This window comes from Triturus cristatus, chromosome 6 (assembly GCF_964204655.1).
Source record: "Triturus cristatus chromosome 6, aTriCri1.1, whole genome shotgun sequence".
NCBI lineage: Eukaryota > Metazoa > Chordata > Amphibia > Caudata > Salamandridae > Triturus > Triturus cristatus.
In genome coordinates, this window is record NC_140589.1 from 172,033,665 (window position 1) to 172,051,147 (window position 17,483).

Consider the following 17,483-nt stretch of genomic DNA (forward strand, 5'->3'; position numbering starts at 1 on the left):
AGACTTCATCCAGTAATGGTTTTAGTTGGTGAGCACTACCTGGAGTAGCTACGCAATGTTAAAAGGACATTCAACAGCTGCTCATCCAAAAACTCTTATTGGCCATTGCCCACATTATTGTCCATCACCCACAACAACAAATGCCATCATGCCAGACCAGCAGTGCTGCTACTGCTGTACTGTTTCATTTGTATTCAAGCCTAGAAAGTTAGACTGCATTAAGTTCAATACAGAGTGGCCCACTAGGTGTCCTTGAATTTAGAGTGAATCTGCTGTCTTGAATTTGCTATCTTTCCAAAAGAGAAAGGTTTGTGATAGCTTCAAGAAAAGCAGGGTAAATAATCATTATAGAGTAAGGGCTCCCATAATTCATTATAAAAAGTAACCTGAGAAAGACAAGCAGCATATGGAGTGGTAGTAATGTGCCTCTGGCAAACTACCACACTAGAGAGTTAGTTCATTCGTACCTAGGGTAGGTCATAGTTACACAGATCTCACATTAGTTAACACACCCTCTTGGTCAGAGATGGTTTCTCTCAAACTCACACATACTGTAGTAATCCATTCATTTACAAATCTGTTAATCATTTAACTGGTACCACGTAACTCTAAATCAAGGGTTCAAAATTGGATAACAAAGTTTACCCTTATACAAGGAAACATCTGCAATTCCTTGATTTCATAGAACAGAATAAAAATGTTTTTATGAATAAAAATCAATCCAAATATAAAAGACACACATGCATTTTTGGTTTATTACAGGTGTTTTCAAAGGGTGATGTAGAGTAAAGGTAGCAGAGTAGGCAATTTGAAATTTGTACATTTTCAAAATCAAAATTTTTGGAAGAATAGAACGCATGGTCTGGAACCCTCGTTGACTGACTGGTAGGGGAATAATGTTACAATGTTCCGATGATTTATCTTCTTTTTCATGAGCTGGAAAAGAATTAGCAGTGTAAAGTAATGGTCATCAGTAGAATTGCACATCATGAGAAATAGCAACAAAAACAAGCAATAACAAAGGCAATAGATTTTACATTTTTATAAGGGTCAGTTAACTCTTAAAGATAAGCAGCTACTATTTCCACACACGTTTAAAAAGTGAAAGGAGCTAACTTTAGGTGGAATGGTGGGACTTGGTAGTGATGTTATCCTACCACAAATCTTAGGAACTTCCTATATTTGTACATAAACAAATTAGGTAATATGCATCTTGTAGCTTGATTGTGCACATCCAGTTTCCCTGACGGAACTGGGGATACATCTAATGCAAACCAAACATTCAGAACCTTTCTTTCTTTATCCATTTGTCTGTTAGTCTTAAATCGAGAATGGGTCTGGATTCTCACTTTGGTGATTTGTGTGTACTAGAAACGTACGGGAATACATTCCTGTTCCTAATTTTGGTAAGAATACACCTCCTCTACTGCATTCATTTGAAGTAGGGTGTTTACTTCCTCTCCAAGCAATCCTTGACGGTGTTGGAAAGATTTCTTTGGTGGTACAGTATGGTGGGGGAGGACTTAAACCTGAAAGGATTTTCATTCTGTACAATATTCAAGATCCATCTTTCTCTTGTTATATTCTGCCACTCTTGTAGATGGTTTGAAATACTTCCCCCTCAATGGAGTGACTGACAGAAAGGAGGGAAAGTAAGGGTTTTGTAAGCCTTATAACTTCTCTTGAATGATTTCCTCTTCTCGAGACCTAGTGCAATTAAACTGTCATTTCCATCTTCATTTGATCCATCTCATCATCTGCAAGGGAGCCGAAAAGAGAATTGCCTCAAAATGGAAGATTAAGAATTGTCTGCTAAGCTTCTGGTTTAACACCATAAGCCTCACCCAAGCATTGCGTCTAATGCAAATTCTGTGGCAGTACCCATGCGCAAATAAGTCTGAGGAATCGGCTGCAGTGCTTAGAACTTGGTTGGACACCAGCTACCGTCCTGAAGGATTTCTTGAAAACCCTGTCTATCTTCTCTTGGTAGCTTTTCTGTGGACATCTGTAAAGAGCCCCAGAGGGATCTAGCGTAGTGGCACTGCAAGGCCCTGGCATTCACTGTTTTAATGCTCGTAGCAATTGTGCCACACATTTTCTTCCTACTGAATCTTTCCATTTGCTCTTCTTATTTTGAGGAACAGTGGAGGAGGGTGTAACAGCATGAGATTTCTTCGCCGCATATGACAGAGTCTGGAGGTGGATCAGATCTAAGGTCAAGAGGGTCCTGATCTGCCACTATATATTTCTCTAACAGACTGGTAGAAACAGATCTTGCAGAAGCTGGTGATATGATTAATTACATTGATAGATTGCAAAAGACCTGGAAGCAATGGCAATAGGGGTCTAGATGATGCCCTATGATACAGAGTTTCAAAAATCACTTAATAGTGGTGGCATGAATTGTGACATTGAAGGCATTGATGTCATCACCCACCGATATTCTTACCGAAGGGAGTGTGATTGAGTCTTTGAGTAGGCCTTGATGGAGCCGCGGTCTGAAATGTATGATAAACTTGAAGGCGAGCAGCCACATTTTTTAAATGTCCTAAAGGAACTTGACCTTTCACTATAGCGTCTACAGTACCTTGGCTCTTCTTAGAGATCTGAATCTATTAAGTGATTTCCTTTTCTGCGGTGTCTCCTTAGGAGCAGTCTTGCAGCCTGAGAGACAACTGGTGCCTTCACACACTGTGGTGACTTTAAAGGTAAGCGAGTAGCAGGTGATGATGAGGAAAAGCATGGAAGGACAGGCCTTTGGAGTATGAGAGTAGGTAACAGACTGACCACAGGTGTCACTTTGAAGTTCTCAGAGTCTGAACAAAGTGGTACTCTTTTCCTTTTAAGGCGACAGAGTCAATCATCAGAAAGCCTCCGTGATGGAAAAGTAAAAGATGGGCTTGACATCAATGGAGAAGGTCTTTTTGGTGTTGAAGAAGGTGAAATCAAGGTGGTTTTGATGTCGACTTACTATGCCTTCTTGGCGTTGACTTTGAAGTCATGGCTGTAGAGTGTCTCGACGGCAAGCATGTCGCTAGAGTTTTCTCAACTTTGAGGGTCTTGACATCGAACGAGAATATGTCTTTTGCCTTTCCTTTGATGCTCTTAGATCTACCTCTTGGGTAGTTTCTTAAGCAAGAGGAAGGTGCTGAGGAAGAAGAAGAACTTCTGCTTGCCCACTAAGACATCCTAAAGCTACCTCATGATTTCTCCTACAGCCCATGTAGTCTGATTTTCTGGCTATCCTTCAAGATCCTTGTAGGCAGTTTTTGACAATATCCTCAGTCTTCAGCATGGCGATCCTCTGGAAGGCATACAATACAGAGGTATTGGGATCTGCTTGGGCTTTTTCTTACCACAGACAGGGCACTTCACAAAACCTGAAGGCATGCTGACTGGAAAAAATAAAAGATTCCAGTCACTAAACAGGTGGAAAACCTCTCTAGTCCTAAGGGACATCAGGTGAAGTGGACTAAATAACATTTTAAAGTTTTTATAGGGAGAGAAAAAGCCAAAAAAGGCAGAGCTAGGTTCTCCAGGATTCTGTTGCCAAGAGCTGGAAAAATGAACTGACCTGTCACCTTTGGGGCACGTTGAGATACCAGCGGAAGGATGAGGCCCTTAAATGTACAGTGCTGGTTTTACTGCTTTACTTGTGCAGCCTACCTGCATTCCCATTTATGTTTTCTCTTTCTAAAGAGGTTTGTAAGTGATATTATATATATGTCTATATTTATATATAGAGATATAGATATATTTTTTTGTTGCAAAGTGCTCTGGGACCCCACACGTTGGTGGGTCAATTCAGTACTCATGACTATTGGCAAGAAGCCCCTGGAAAATAACCAATGGTGTGCCTGCAATGGGGAACTGTATGATTATGTGCAGTGCCTTTGGAAAGGCTGATGTATCGGGACTTCCTGTCCAGATTTGACCCTCACTGGAATACCAGAATTTATACCCTACCTAGGAGAGTAAGGCTGGGGAAATTTATTTTTTTGCAAACCTTTCCTGTGACAGACACAGGAAGGCAAAATTCCAGTGAATCTGTTCACTGAGCGAGACTGCAGTCCATTTTGAATCCCCGAGTTCTCACTACTCTAGTTGGAGTAGTTCTTTGGCCCAGAGATTATCACCACAAAGAACATCACTACGTACCAATATAACCTTATTCTTGGTATTTTGAGTTTGACCCATCCTGTCCTCGCTCCAACATACACAAGTGAATGACGGAAGCAACTTTCCCCATCCAAATGAAAGAGGAGAAAGGGTTCCTTACTTGTAGTCTTGGTTCTGCAGTGTAGGTATAGTCATTGAAGCAATGAACATTAGAATAATTAATCACTGCATGTGTAGAACCCGGAACACTCAGTATATTTGTCTATATAGAGTTCACTGAGGTTGCTATATGTCCACATGATAAACAACACTTTGCAGAAATTTAACCGAGGCAAGGTTTTTCGGAAATGTAGACCACTAGACTTACAAAAACTTCAGTATCAGATGTGAAAAATGTTAAAGAATGATCTACCATTGAGGGAAAAGCTCAGCCTGATAGGTTAACATTGGAAAGATGTGAAAATAGATTCCTGTCCCTTTAGGGCTCCAGGAGCTTTCACCACTCATGATGCACTGTACTGGCAGTTGACGCCCAGAGTTAATACTTTTTTCTGACTCATTAGAGAAGGATGAACAGCCTGAGGTTGTCATACCTCTGTTTTTCTGAGAAATCTTTCTCAAAAAATAATTTTAACTGCTGGCCAAATAAGCTATTAGAGAGCACAAGAATTACAACGCAACATACCACGCTTCACTCCATTAAGTGCTGTGTTGCAAGAATAACAAAAAATTATCTGGAACTACATTCAGGAAAAGTCGCGATCACAATATAAAGGGTTGTTCTGCTTGATACTCCACCATGCACTATTTCTACATAATAAGGGAACACTGGGTAAACACTGTACTACAAAACAATGTTCCATATGTACATCAATGGAGAAGGTCTTTTTGGTGTTGAAGAAGGTGACCTCAAAGGTGGTTTTGATGTCACATAGACATATGAATGCAACAATGCGATCAACCAAATGGTTTTGTATGCCAAAAAATAATCAAGAAAATGTTTATTTATAAAAGCATTGTATACCGGCGCAGTGGCTGTGATTGACAAACGTGCTCTCTCATCGTTGATAAACACATGACAATAGTGATCTAAAAACAAGAATAGCATGGCCCGTACTTGGTTAATCAACAAGAAAGATAAGGGCTAGAGGTTTCAGAAGACGTTTCGATCCCTAAGGAGATAACAAGGTCCTCATCAGGACTCTAGCTATAACCGTGCTCGAGAATCATGAGTAAAAATGGACCTTGTAAAAGACTTGGGGTTACTGCAAATCTAGCAGTCCCTAGGGCATGATACTGGAGGATAATAGTCCAAATCTCCGGGAGGAGGATGCCAGGAGCCAAATGGAGGTGTCCCCAAGCCAAGGGAGATGATGTTCCACTGCCTGGTATGTAGCGTGAGCCTCTCCAACCAAAAGCAGTTCAAAATTGTGAGGGAATACAATGAAATGTGGCGCGGCGCTATGGAAGCAGTGTCTCAGCAGTGAAGTGATCACTGAGTGGAAATATTACAAGTAGGCATATCAGGTGATGATACCACCTGACCCCCTTGGTGCCACCTGGTTTCATCTGGTGGTAGTATTTGGTGCAAAACCGATCCTACTAATTGAGTAGATTTAGTTTTATGCCCAAAACATTGATTCTTGCAGTTCCGTCACAGACACAATGTCTTTTGCTTAACTTAACACGGGGTTGTCACAAAGTGATTTTTGTGGCTGTGCAAGGGCCAACTTTTGGCACAAACTAGCTTTTGCAAAAGTAAGTTCACTGTTGCTGCTGTTTGTGCAGCTTTGCATTGCACTAACGGCAGAATAAACCTTCAGTAAATTTGGGCCTATATCACCACAAAATAGGATTACACATTTTTCTTCAGTGTAAATGATTCTGAATCAAGTCTGAACTAAGAGCTAAGGGCTCCCACCTTTGTTCAGCACTCCCTATGCCTTTTAGATCTTACAGCTGATCTTCCAGCTGCCCCTAAAAGCAAACGCCTTACCTATCTTTAAGGGTTCTTTTGTGGCAGAACCCAAAGGACTTAACTGCATGTGTAGGTGAGATATACCTTTACACAGACAAAATGGGGGTCAGTAGCTGCTTTGTTCCTCCAACCAGAAGGGCACCTCACAAAACGTGAAGGCATTGTGAGGAAATAATGATCTCATAAATGTCGGAAGAACAAGTGATCGGTTGATAAATTTCCAAAAGAAGCAGAGTGGAGTCAGAAATAAACACAGTCAGCTAGGTACTTCAAGGTAGTCTTGTTTTGCTATTTTTAAAATTGGCTATTTCAATGAGGAAAAACTCAGCAAAGACGTCCAGCATAAGTCTATGGAAGGGGGAACATTTGTGACTAATTTTAAAATGTCTGACTCGAGTGAAGATTTTATTTTACGATGATATGGAAAATAAGTGTTCCAGGGTCAGTGCACATTGGTTGGAATATTCTACGTTTAAGACTTAGTGAGGCTCCTATAATGCAGAATCAGTGTCTTTGCACTAGTTCTTCCATGTAAATCCTCAAGGTATGACCTGGGTAATTTGTCCCTGATAAAACATGCTTGATTACTGGAGGTGCTCACTCTACCACTACTTGCACCTAGGATTGCCTATCCACGTCCAATTCTGGAGAGAACTAAAAACATATATATTGCTGCAATACCTGTAGGTATTGTCCTGAGGAATATTAACCACATCTTAAACAACCCAATACCCCTCTTCTCTTTCTAACCCTCTCCTGTTAGAACTAACACTACAAGGGTGCATAGTTCTGTGCACTGTGCCACCCTCCATGACTAGCTTTCTTTACCTATTCTGCAATTGCACAATAACCTGTGAATGTGTAATTATCTGCCTGCACAGATTATTAAATGCATGGTGTATCCTCACTCTTTGATATACCTCTTTGTGCTATGTATACTGCTCAGGTGCGCCTTGAAGCTACATTTGCGCTTTATAAATACCCTACATTGTTACTGCTCACCACTTTGTGCAGGGTGATTCGCACCCACAAACTTTGCCGGACTCTGGAGATTTCTGCCCTGCAGCTTGCATCTCTGCCTTTGCCTTTTCTGTAGGTGGTTGCTCTGTAACAAACTTGACTGCAGCTGCCTGCTCTGCTGTCTTTTGTAAAGGTGACTGCTCTGCTGTCTTCAGTAAACGAGGCTGCTCTGCTCTCCTCAATAAACATTCCTGCTCTGATGTCTTCAGTAAGCATTCCTGCTCTGCTGTCTTGGGTAGACATGGCTGCTCTGCTGTCTTGGGTAGACATGGCTGCTCTGCTGTCTTCGATAGACATGGCTGCTCTGCTGTCTTTGGTAAGCATGGTTGCTCTGCTTTCTTCTGCAAGCATGGCTGCTCTGCCCTCTCCAATGCTGACTGCTCTTTTTTCTGTACCCATGTCTGCCCTGCTGTCTTTTCTAAAGGTGGCGGCTCTGATTTCTTTACACATGGCTGCTCTGCTGCCTTCTCTAACGGTGACTGCTGCTTTGCGGCTGTTTCTGTAGATGCCACCTCGGTATCTGAATCCACCTTGCTGCAAGATAAGGAAATTGCTGCACATAAATATTTGCATTCAATGCATTGTCTGCTTCTCTTATCTAAATCTGCAGGGTTTTCATGGTCTCTGAATCAACTGTACTGGCTTACTTATCAATGAAGGTAATACAGATACAAAGAACAAAGGGGAAACAGCAATCAGAATAAAAAATATGTACATATTCTATATTAAGGGCAATGAGAATCTAGCTATAAATCAATGCAGACTGTACCATCTAGAAGGGATGCTAAATAAGCTGCTTTAATTATAGTTATGAGTATGAAAGGTTATTTACTTGTAATTCTAGTTATCATCAGGAACATTTTCATTTATGTTATAAACACTAAATAGCTGCGTCCAGGTTAGAACTTTAACAGCTTCTCTTTTACATATCCCTGCAGGAGGCCTGATCTGAATTTAGTTTGTTTTTTACTTAAAAGAAGGACAATTACAGTTTGAAAACCAACAAAAAATAAACCAGAGGATGAGTCAACCGTTGTATATACCGTTTTTAGAAGAAAAAAACTAGGACTGGGGCTGAAAATGGAACTACTGCACCTGTAAGGCTGACAGAACTTCTACTGCCACCCACTGGCAGGGGTATCCAGCTATCACCTTGGTTCCTCACTAGCGTCTTTGAAGTAGCACTGTCGCTCGACCAATGGCCTATGTAGCCGAAGCCAAACAATATAAATTGACCCACATTCAAAAACTGTTCTTTAACTTTTATAATCTCCCTTATCTGACAGGACTGCTCCAAAAAGACCACTTTCTATGGAAGTCGTGGTAGACAGACTTCGATGGAAGGATCTATCAATGTCTCTCGAGGAGGGAACGCTTTCTGGAAGCCTTCCAAAAATTCTTAATCTTTGGAATGGTGCATAAAGAAATTTGGAGGCGGCAATTGCAGCAAGTTGTATTTGTAAACTGTACTTGCAGCAAGATGCAGAACACGTTCCATTTGAAGCTAAACAAGACTGTTCGACAGGTTTTGCCTCCCTAAGGAGGTTCATAGAGCCTTGTGGCAAATTCAGATGACCTTATTGGAGCAAAGGAGAAGTCATACTAACATGTTCAGGATGTAGATTGGGCAGCAGAATCTTGTTCTGGAGTCTTTAAAGGCCAGACAATCTACAGTATTGTCTCTCTGACATCTTATAGCCTTCTAAAAAGCAGATTTTCCTGGCACTGTCATGGACATAACATGGCTACTTTTCATGGAGTTTGCCTCTCGTCACAAATCTCCATATCAACCCTCCAGAAAAAGCTAATCTTACCACAGCAATATGTGAATACAATATTATATAAGTTATATTAGCAAACATCTCCTAAGGTGAGCTGCCATCCATCTCTTAGATCACCTCAGGGGGCATAGGAACTGGACCCACAGATATAGAGAAAGTCAATGAATTATACTCTTCCGTGGACAGCCTAGATCCTGCTTGAAAAGGATTCCCTAAACAGAAGAGCCTTCGACATCCTTCTTAGGCTGTGTGAGCTTGGATTTTTCACATAGAGTGACCACTGACTGGCTTTTATTCCATTTTGTCAAATTCAGGGCTGACTCCGATCTCAGAGCACAGGTTCCAAGAGAAAATCCAAATCAATGCTGCTATGAGTTGCCAAAAAGGCAAGAGATTATTTGAGTGCTGTAAACAGTGGTGGCCGGCGCAGGTAAGCGTGGTGGGGGTGTGGGGGGGAGGGGTGTGGGGCAAGTCAACAGACAACAGAATAGGTAAAATTCAATAAATAAATAAAACCTATTCTGTCGTCTGTCGACTCACCCTGCCCCCTCCACCCTCCCGGGCCTGCTCCACAGCGCTTACCTGCACCGGCCCGCGACTGGCTGTAAATAAAGGTTGCAGGTCTTGACTATTTCTCGGTTTTTCACAACATAAACTGGAGATGGAGCATCCCCTGTGTAATTTGAACAATTAAAGATTGGACAAGTTGGACCTCTGTTTTTTTTCTATTTGAGGCTAGTCTGCTCAACTGTATGTCTGCAAAACATTTCACAATAGGGTTATTCTCCATGCTTCATGATTGCACCACTAGTTGTTTGTCTGCGGAATGCTTCATCTACGACACCTGATGCTTCCTCACTTAGTTCAGCTAGTGGCAACATTTAAATCATAAAAAGGGACAGGAGCAAAGTTGAACCCTAAAGCACCCACTCTCAATTGTTCTGCCAGACGGTCTGACGTTTGTTCACACCCAACTGGTGGCAGATTGGCATCAAAGCCACATGAAGGGTACGTGTCCATCCCAGCAGAACAAAACAACCTACAATGTCCTTTGGCACACAATCTATTAACATAATTCTCCCTAAAGACCCATAGAAGGATCCAGCAGGCCCCTATCCCATAAAATCTATCTTTAAACAATACAACACTCTACACTCACCATCTACAACCAAATACAATGTAAATCTAAACAATACAAAAGAAAACAAGTTACTTACCTGTAGCTTTAGTTCTCCAATATTGGGAACTGTCATAGATTCACATGCTTGAATCATTCCCCGTCGTCGAGATGGGAGTCCCCGGTACATATATAAAATAGCAATGCAAAGCCATTACAAACTAGAAACCAGGCCTAGGCCCATTCCAGTTTTGTAACATATCCACCTCTTTTTGTAAAAGAGACCAAATAAAATCAACAACCAATCAGATTAGCCTCACCCTCTAAAACCCTCCTGAGAGAACCTCAGACCTTCAGATTTTTGTAGCCATAGTGCCACAGGATAACCATAAAGATGCCAAAGGTCGAGCTTTCCCAGGGAAGGAGGGTGAGTCGCATGTGAATTTATGAAAGTTTCCAATACTGGAGAACTAAAGTTACAATTAAGTAACTTGTTTTCTTACTCCAGTATTGGAACTTTCATAGAGTCACATGCTTGAATCAGAGTAGCTAGCAGTCATGAGCACATTTCTTGTATTCAATATCTTAAACAATTATTAACAATGCCCAAACCAGATTAGGGAATAAAAATTACCATCAACATTATATGCAAGTAACATATTCAAGTAGCCATACCAAATAGTCAAAAGCAATAAACAGTATCAAAGAATGTGCGAGGAACTTATGAAGAAAAAGAAAGGAGGGATGAGAGGAAAAGCTCACAGCTTCCTGAAACAGGTTCCTCAGGACTGCTTGGCCCACTGCAGCGTCGCTGCGTGTCAAAGAATCCAAGCAGTAATGTCTGGTGAATGTATGGATACTTTTCCAGGTCGCTGCCCTGCAGATGTCCCGGATAGGTACCCCAGCAAAGACGGCTGTAGAAGAGATTGCCCTCGTGGAGTGAGCACGGGCCTTTCCTTGGAGGGGCTTTCCAGCTAACTGATGACAGTATTGAATAGAGCTGGAAATCCAATGTGCAATCCCCTGTTTGGAAAAGGGAAAACCTTTTCGAGGAGCTGAGGTGACTTCCTGAAATCTGTAGTTCTTTGGAGATAGAATTTCAGGCAACTCTGAATGTCAAGTGAGTGAAGTGATCTCTCAGCCAGAGTCTTAGGTTGAGGGAAAAAAGTCTTCAGGACCACAGGTTCATTTAAGTGAAAATCTGAAGGTACCTTCGGGATGAATTTAGGGTTGCTACGAAGTACTACAGTCTCATTTTTAGACTGAAGAAAAGTCTCCTGGATAGTGAGAGCCTGCAATTCGCTAACCCTTCTCGCTGATGTCACAGCAAGAAGGGTAACCTTCCACTACAGGAGTTTTAGGTGTAAGCTTTATGGATCGGCTTGTAAGGAAGACCACATTAAGATGCCACAGGGGTGGAGGAGGGTTCACCCGTGGGTAGGCCCGAAAAAGTCCTTTCATGAATTGCTTAACAATTCTTGCTGACCGGAGCGAAGGACCTGCAGATGTCCTTCTGAAGCGAGAGAAGGCTGCGAGATGAACTTTAACAGATGAGTGAGCCAGGCCAGCCTTAGCCAAGGAAAGGATGTACGGTAGGATTTCATGTGCTGAAGAAGAGAAAGGGTGAACTCCTGATTCTCGGCCCCAGAGACAAAACCTCTTCCACTTCATCCTGTAGGTTTTGTTAGTACTTTGAGCACGAGCCTGAGAAAGGATTTCTCTACATTCTGTGGAGAGCTTTAAGTTGAGAAATTCTCTGTGCCCAGGAGCCACGCTGATAATTGCAGGGATCGGGGATCCGGATGTAGTACTTGGCCCTGGGACATCGTCAGTAAGGACGGAATAGGATTCAAGGGAACCGGATGCTTCAAGGATAGGAGAAGAAGCTACGTGTACCAGTACTGGCGAGGCCAGGACAGTGCTATTAGGATCATCTTGCAGGGTTCCGCTCTCAGCTTCCTGAGAAGCCTCGGGATCAGAGGAATGAGGGGAAAAGCGTAAACAAAGGCGCCTGACCATGCCATCAAACGCATTTCCCGAGGATCCCGGAAGGTGATGCCAGCTTGCGAAGAACCCGCATTTCTTGTTCTCCGGTGTAGCGAAGAGATCCATGGATCGTTTGCCCTATAGATGAAAAATGTCCTTCAGTGTCTTCTGGTCCAGCTCCCACTCGTGGCTCACTGACTTTAGTCTGCTTAGTGTGTCCGCTGTCTCGTTGAGATTCCCTGGGAGATACTCCGCCTTCAGCGAGACCCCATGTAAGATAGCCCATTCCCAGATAGCTTGAGCTTCCGCTGACCCCATGTAAGATCGCCCATTCCCAGATAGCTTGAACTTCCGCCAACAGCAGACGGGACCTTGTGCCGCCTTGCTTGTTGATATAATGCATGGCCGTAGTATTGTTTGTCCTTACTAGAACCGAAAATCCTTTATCCTTGGGAGAAAAGCTTGTAAGGGCAGGCGAATCGCTCTGAGATCCAGCAGATTGATGTGCAAAAGACGATGATGGTGCAACCATCGACCACTTATTTGGAGGTCCTGCAAGAACGCTCCCCAGCCCTCCAGAGATACATCTGTTGTAATTATCTGAGGAGCTGGGGTGACCATGAAGGAGAGACCCTAGGAAATGTTCTCCTTGTGAATCCACTATGAAGCGGCGTCTTTCATGGGCAGAGTGATCTTGATCATGTCCTCGAAAGATCCTTCCACTTGAGGCCACTGTAACTCCAGCTGCTCCTGAAGAGGACGCATACGTAGCCTGCAGTGAGGGATTAGAGGAATGCAGGACGAAATGGATCCCAGAAGGGACTTGTAGAGGCAACCTGAAAGTTTTAGAAGTATATGGGCCATCAACATCAGTTTGGTTGGTCTTTCCAGTGAAGGAAATGACTGGTTTAGGGACGTGTTCAGTAGGGCTCCCAGGAATTTTACATTTTTGGACGAACACAAATTTGACTTTTCTCTGTTGAGGGTAAGACCCAGACTCTGGAACAGTGTTGTACAAAATTCCACCGACTTCTCGGTTGCCGACTTGGTAGGAGCCTTTAGCAACCAGTCGTCCAGGTAGGGGAAAACCTGGTGCCACAGTTTTCTTAGGAACGCCACTACCGGAGCTAGCATCTTCGTAAAGATCCTTGGTGCCGAACCTGAGGTCGAAGGGGAGGACATTGAATTGAAAGTGGCTCTTGGCTACTGTGAAGCGAAGGAACTTCCTGTGAGATGGATGGATGGGAACCTGGAAATATGCGTCCTCCAGGTCCAAAGTGGCCATGAAATCTCCTGAATTTAAAGGTCAAAGTATGTCTTGCAAGGAAATCATTCGGAACGACTGTTTGATGAGATAGGTATTGAGCTCCCTCAGATCTAGAATAGGGAGCCACTTTTCGACAGTCTTTTGAACTAGAAAGAACCAGAGTAAACACCCTCTCCTCTTTGGGAGAAAGGGACTGGTTCTATTGCCCCTTTCTGCCACATTTGTTGGACTTCTAGGCGCAGGAGACAAAGATGTTTTGTTAAGCTGGAGCGAGGGATTTGGTTGGAGGAGGATGAACAAACTCCAACGTGTGGCCGAACTGGACTAACGATCCAATGTTATTCTTTGCCAATTTTGGAAGTATAGGGAGATCTTGCCCCCTACAGGTGTTTGATGAGGGAGAGTAACAGTAGTCAGAGTCAGCAAGCCGCTATTGACGCCTAGAGGAATCCTTCCCCTGACGTCCTGCTCTTCCTCTGGGTGCCGATTTTGAATATGTTGTGGACTGACCCTGCCACTGGTTGTATTGTGGATGGTAAGACTGTGAGGCAGGTGTATACAAAGAGAACCGATATTGCTGGTAGGTAGCCTCCTCTGTATGAGGGAAGACCTCTACCCCTTGCTCCCCGAAAAGGGACCTTGCGGTATTGAAGCGTCCCTAAAGACCTCGCTGTGTCCGTGTCTTTCTTGATGTCTTGGAGTGCATTATCAATGTGCTTACCAAAGAGCACCTCTCCATCAAATGGAAGGTCCAAAATTTAGTTCTGAACCTCAGGTCTAAACGAGGTTGCTCGAAGCCATCCCTGGCGACAAAGGACCGCTGCTCCAGCCAGGGAACGGAACGCAGTTGTCGCAATATCATTGTGCAATCAATCACCTCAGAGGAGGCCCTCTCTCCTTCCTGGAGGATCTTATTCGCTTCCGCTTTGCTGTCTTTAGGCAGTTGGTCTAAGTAGGGAGAGAGGTCACACCGCATCTGGCGGTCGTAGCGCCCCAAAATGGATAAAGCGTTAGCCGCTTTGACGAGCAGGCTTGACATAGATGAAAATCTTTTGCCAGCATTGTCCAAGCGTCTGCCTTCTTTATCCGGAGGCGTTGTTAGAGGAGCTGCTGGATTTTTTGACTTCCTCTGTGCTGCCTGTGAAATAACTGAGTCCGGTTTTGGCTGACTCACAAGGCAAGCTGGGCTATCCTCCGGTGCTTTATATTTTTTTCTCCACACGAGGAAGCACCGGGACCTCCGTGGCCAGGGTCTTCATGACTTTCAGCCCCTCTTCCCATACGTGACTGACAATGGGAATTGTTCTTACCAACTTCTTAAAGGGATCCTTAAAGTTGTATAAGAAACACTCGGACTGCACAGAAGGCATAAGTAGATCGAACCTTTTGGCTACCCTTTCTAGCAAATTGTGGGAACCACCTATGTCCCCAGGTGGAGAATCTACTGGAACGGAGAAGGGGAAGCCAGAGTAGGAATAATATAATCATCCCATTCCCTATGTGGGTCCGGGAGATCTGTATCTCCCTGGTCGTCATCAGAGGTATCATCCTGGATAAGGGGAGCAGCCAGTGGTGCATTCACTATCAATTGCAGTGGCGGTGGTGGCATCTGAGGGGTGGTAGGCCCTGCAGGTGGACCAGCGGGAACTGATACATGTTCCTGAGCCGAAGATGGTGTTGGAAATCTCCTTTTATAGTCGGAGAGCATGAATTGCAAGTCTGAAATCAAGGAGGAAGGCATGCAGACCATCTCCTCCTGATAACCTCTAAGATAGTCCCTGGGAGGATCATACTCTTGTTCTTCACCATATCCGTCTTCAGAATCCAGATCTTGGCACTTAACGTGCAATTCTGAAGGGCTATGTGCGTACCCAAAAGGACTTTCTTCCTCCGAATCTTTCTCCTCTAAGAGGTGAGTGGGTAACAAAGGTGTCACTTTGCTAGGAGAAGTGAGCTCAGGAGTTATGTGACGCTTCCTGATAATCTCCCCAGAAATGTTTTCTCTCATCGACGAGGTTGTCGACAATGTAGATGTTGCCATCGTCGGTGCCGTCGCTGATACCGTCGTCATTACCGTCTACGCCATTGCCGTTGTCACCACGCCCTTCGTCATTCTCATTGTCGAAGTCGTTGACGACGCCATTGACGACATCTTCGCCGTCACTGTTGACCCCATATCCTTCATCGCCGTCGGCGATGGATGCTGCACCGTGGTCGATGAATGCAAAGAACTTCTTGGCGACGATCCCGTCCGTCGGAGCAAACTGAGGAGACTGTACTTTATCACTGCGCGTCGACGATGATAGTTTCTTCATTGACGGTGTCGTCGACAGCTTCGTTGACAGTGGGACGTTTTTTGCTTGTTTTCCCTCAGAAGGAACAGAGGAGGGCTTTTTGAAGGCTTTCCTTCCCTCAGGAGGAGAAGGCTTTCCTTCCCTCAGGAGGAGAAGGCTTTCCTTCCCTCAGGAGGAGAAGGAAGAGGTGTGATAAGAAATGAGAGGGACCCCTTTAAGCCAAAGGAGTAGGGTTCAATACAACAGTATCAAAAAGAGGGTTTCCTTTGGACTAAACTCTAAAATTCACTTTTGCTATTTGTCACATCCTCTAATACTTCCACTTGTCTCACAACATCAGACCACTTCACATTCACCATGCACACAAGGGGAGTATAACTGTATGCCCAAGGTCAAAATACAAAGTTATAGGAAATCGATCTATTTATTGATAATAATATCAAAAAGAATACATAAAAAACATGAATCACTTCATAAGTTAAAACCAACCTAAAAACGATTTTTATTTTTTCAAACAGAGACTATGTTTGCTATAGCAATTGATAGGTAAATACAGAACACATTACAGGTATTTGTCTGTGACAAGGCTAACACAAGATCTGTAAATAATTCATAAAAATTTTACAAAATACATTAACAATATACAACTAAACACAGAGAGTACACACAAATGAGACAATACACTTTGTCATAAAAACACACATCCGTGGTAACACAGTAATAGAAGCTGGGACCCGATACTGCAGAATTGATTAATGATCTATGGTTCCAGCCTTCCCATGGATTACATCGCAAGGCGTCGACGCGATTCGATGGAAAGGATTATAACACCATCTTTTTCAAGACTGTATATCTGACTCTCTTAGTTAAATGATATTGCCTGGGTCAACTAGAAAGACCTTGTTTTGACTTTTCAGAGGGATGAAAGAAAAGGGGAATCTTGTTGTGATTGGTGCAGCAATGCTGTTCTCCTAAGCATAACTACAGGGATAATACCTCTGTTCTCCTTGAGTGTATCCCGGCCTGAGAACTCAGGATAATCTCCTTCTCTACAATGCTTGTCAAAGATGATTAAAAGGGATTTGTGATAATGTTAATTTCTCCCAAACACTGTTTTTTGTGAGATCTCTAAAACGGAGCCTGCTGCATCCCTGCAAGTTCCTTATCTTGATGCTTGAGTCGAAACACCATCCTTCAGTAATTGGGTTCATCGGTGTGCAAAACGTCACTTGTAATCTCCGGTTAGTGCAGTTAACCTGGAGAAGATGGAGGTACAGAGCTCGATTTCCTCACTGTAGTCTCTCCTACAGTCAGTCCTTTCCTCTACTTTACACCTCAGTGAGGAGATTCGTTTGGACTTAGCCTGTCAGACCCATGAGAGGTCTTTTTAGAGGCTTTCCCAGGACGGTCTTTCGAAGAAGAAGGGTCAGATCTCCCCCTTTTCATTGATCTCCTTGAAGACGAAACTGATGAGGCCTCATCACTATCGTCCCTGGAGACTGGCTCTCTCCTGGAGTTTAGCTTCTGGAGCCAGGTCAGGAGGCATCCCTCACGTTCTCTCAAGGTTTTGGTGGAAAAAGTACGGCATACCTTGCAATCTTTGGCCTTATGATCTGGATACAGGCAATAGATGCAGTCCTTGTGAGGGTCATCCACATAAAGCCTCTTTTTAGAGCTGGTGGCACAAGCCCTAAAAAGGCCTTTCTTCTCTTTATCAGTCATGTTGAATTCGTAGTTGAAGAAGTTGTTGAAAAAAAAACAGTTGAAAAACTCTCAAGAGTAATGTAACAAGGAAAAAACTGAGAAGAGCTCAGAGGAGACTCCCTAGCACAACGTGCCATAGAAAATCTGAAGGTCTGAGGTTTTCTCAGGAGGGTTCTAGAGGGTGAGGCTAATCTGATTGGTTGTTGATTTTATTTGG

General features: G+C 43.4%; 1 protein-coding gene across 1 annotated transcript in view; it reads right to left on the bottom strand.

Moving 5' to 3' along the window:
* Window positions 1-728: 728 nt before the first annotated feature.
* The window catches only part of EFHC1 (EF-hand domain containing 1), a 255,895-nt gene continuing 239,140 nt past the window's right edge, over window positions 729-17,483 (bottom strand). The window contains exon 10 of the mRNA XM_085610443.1: window positions 729-936. Coding sequence (XP_085466569.1) covers window positions 930-936 — 7 coding nt within the window. The 3' untranslated portion in view covers window positions 729-929. The remainder of the gene's footprint in view (window positions 937-17,483) is intronic.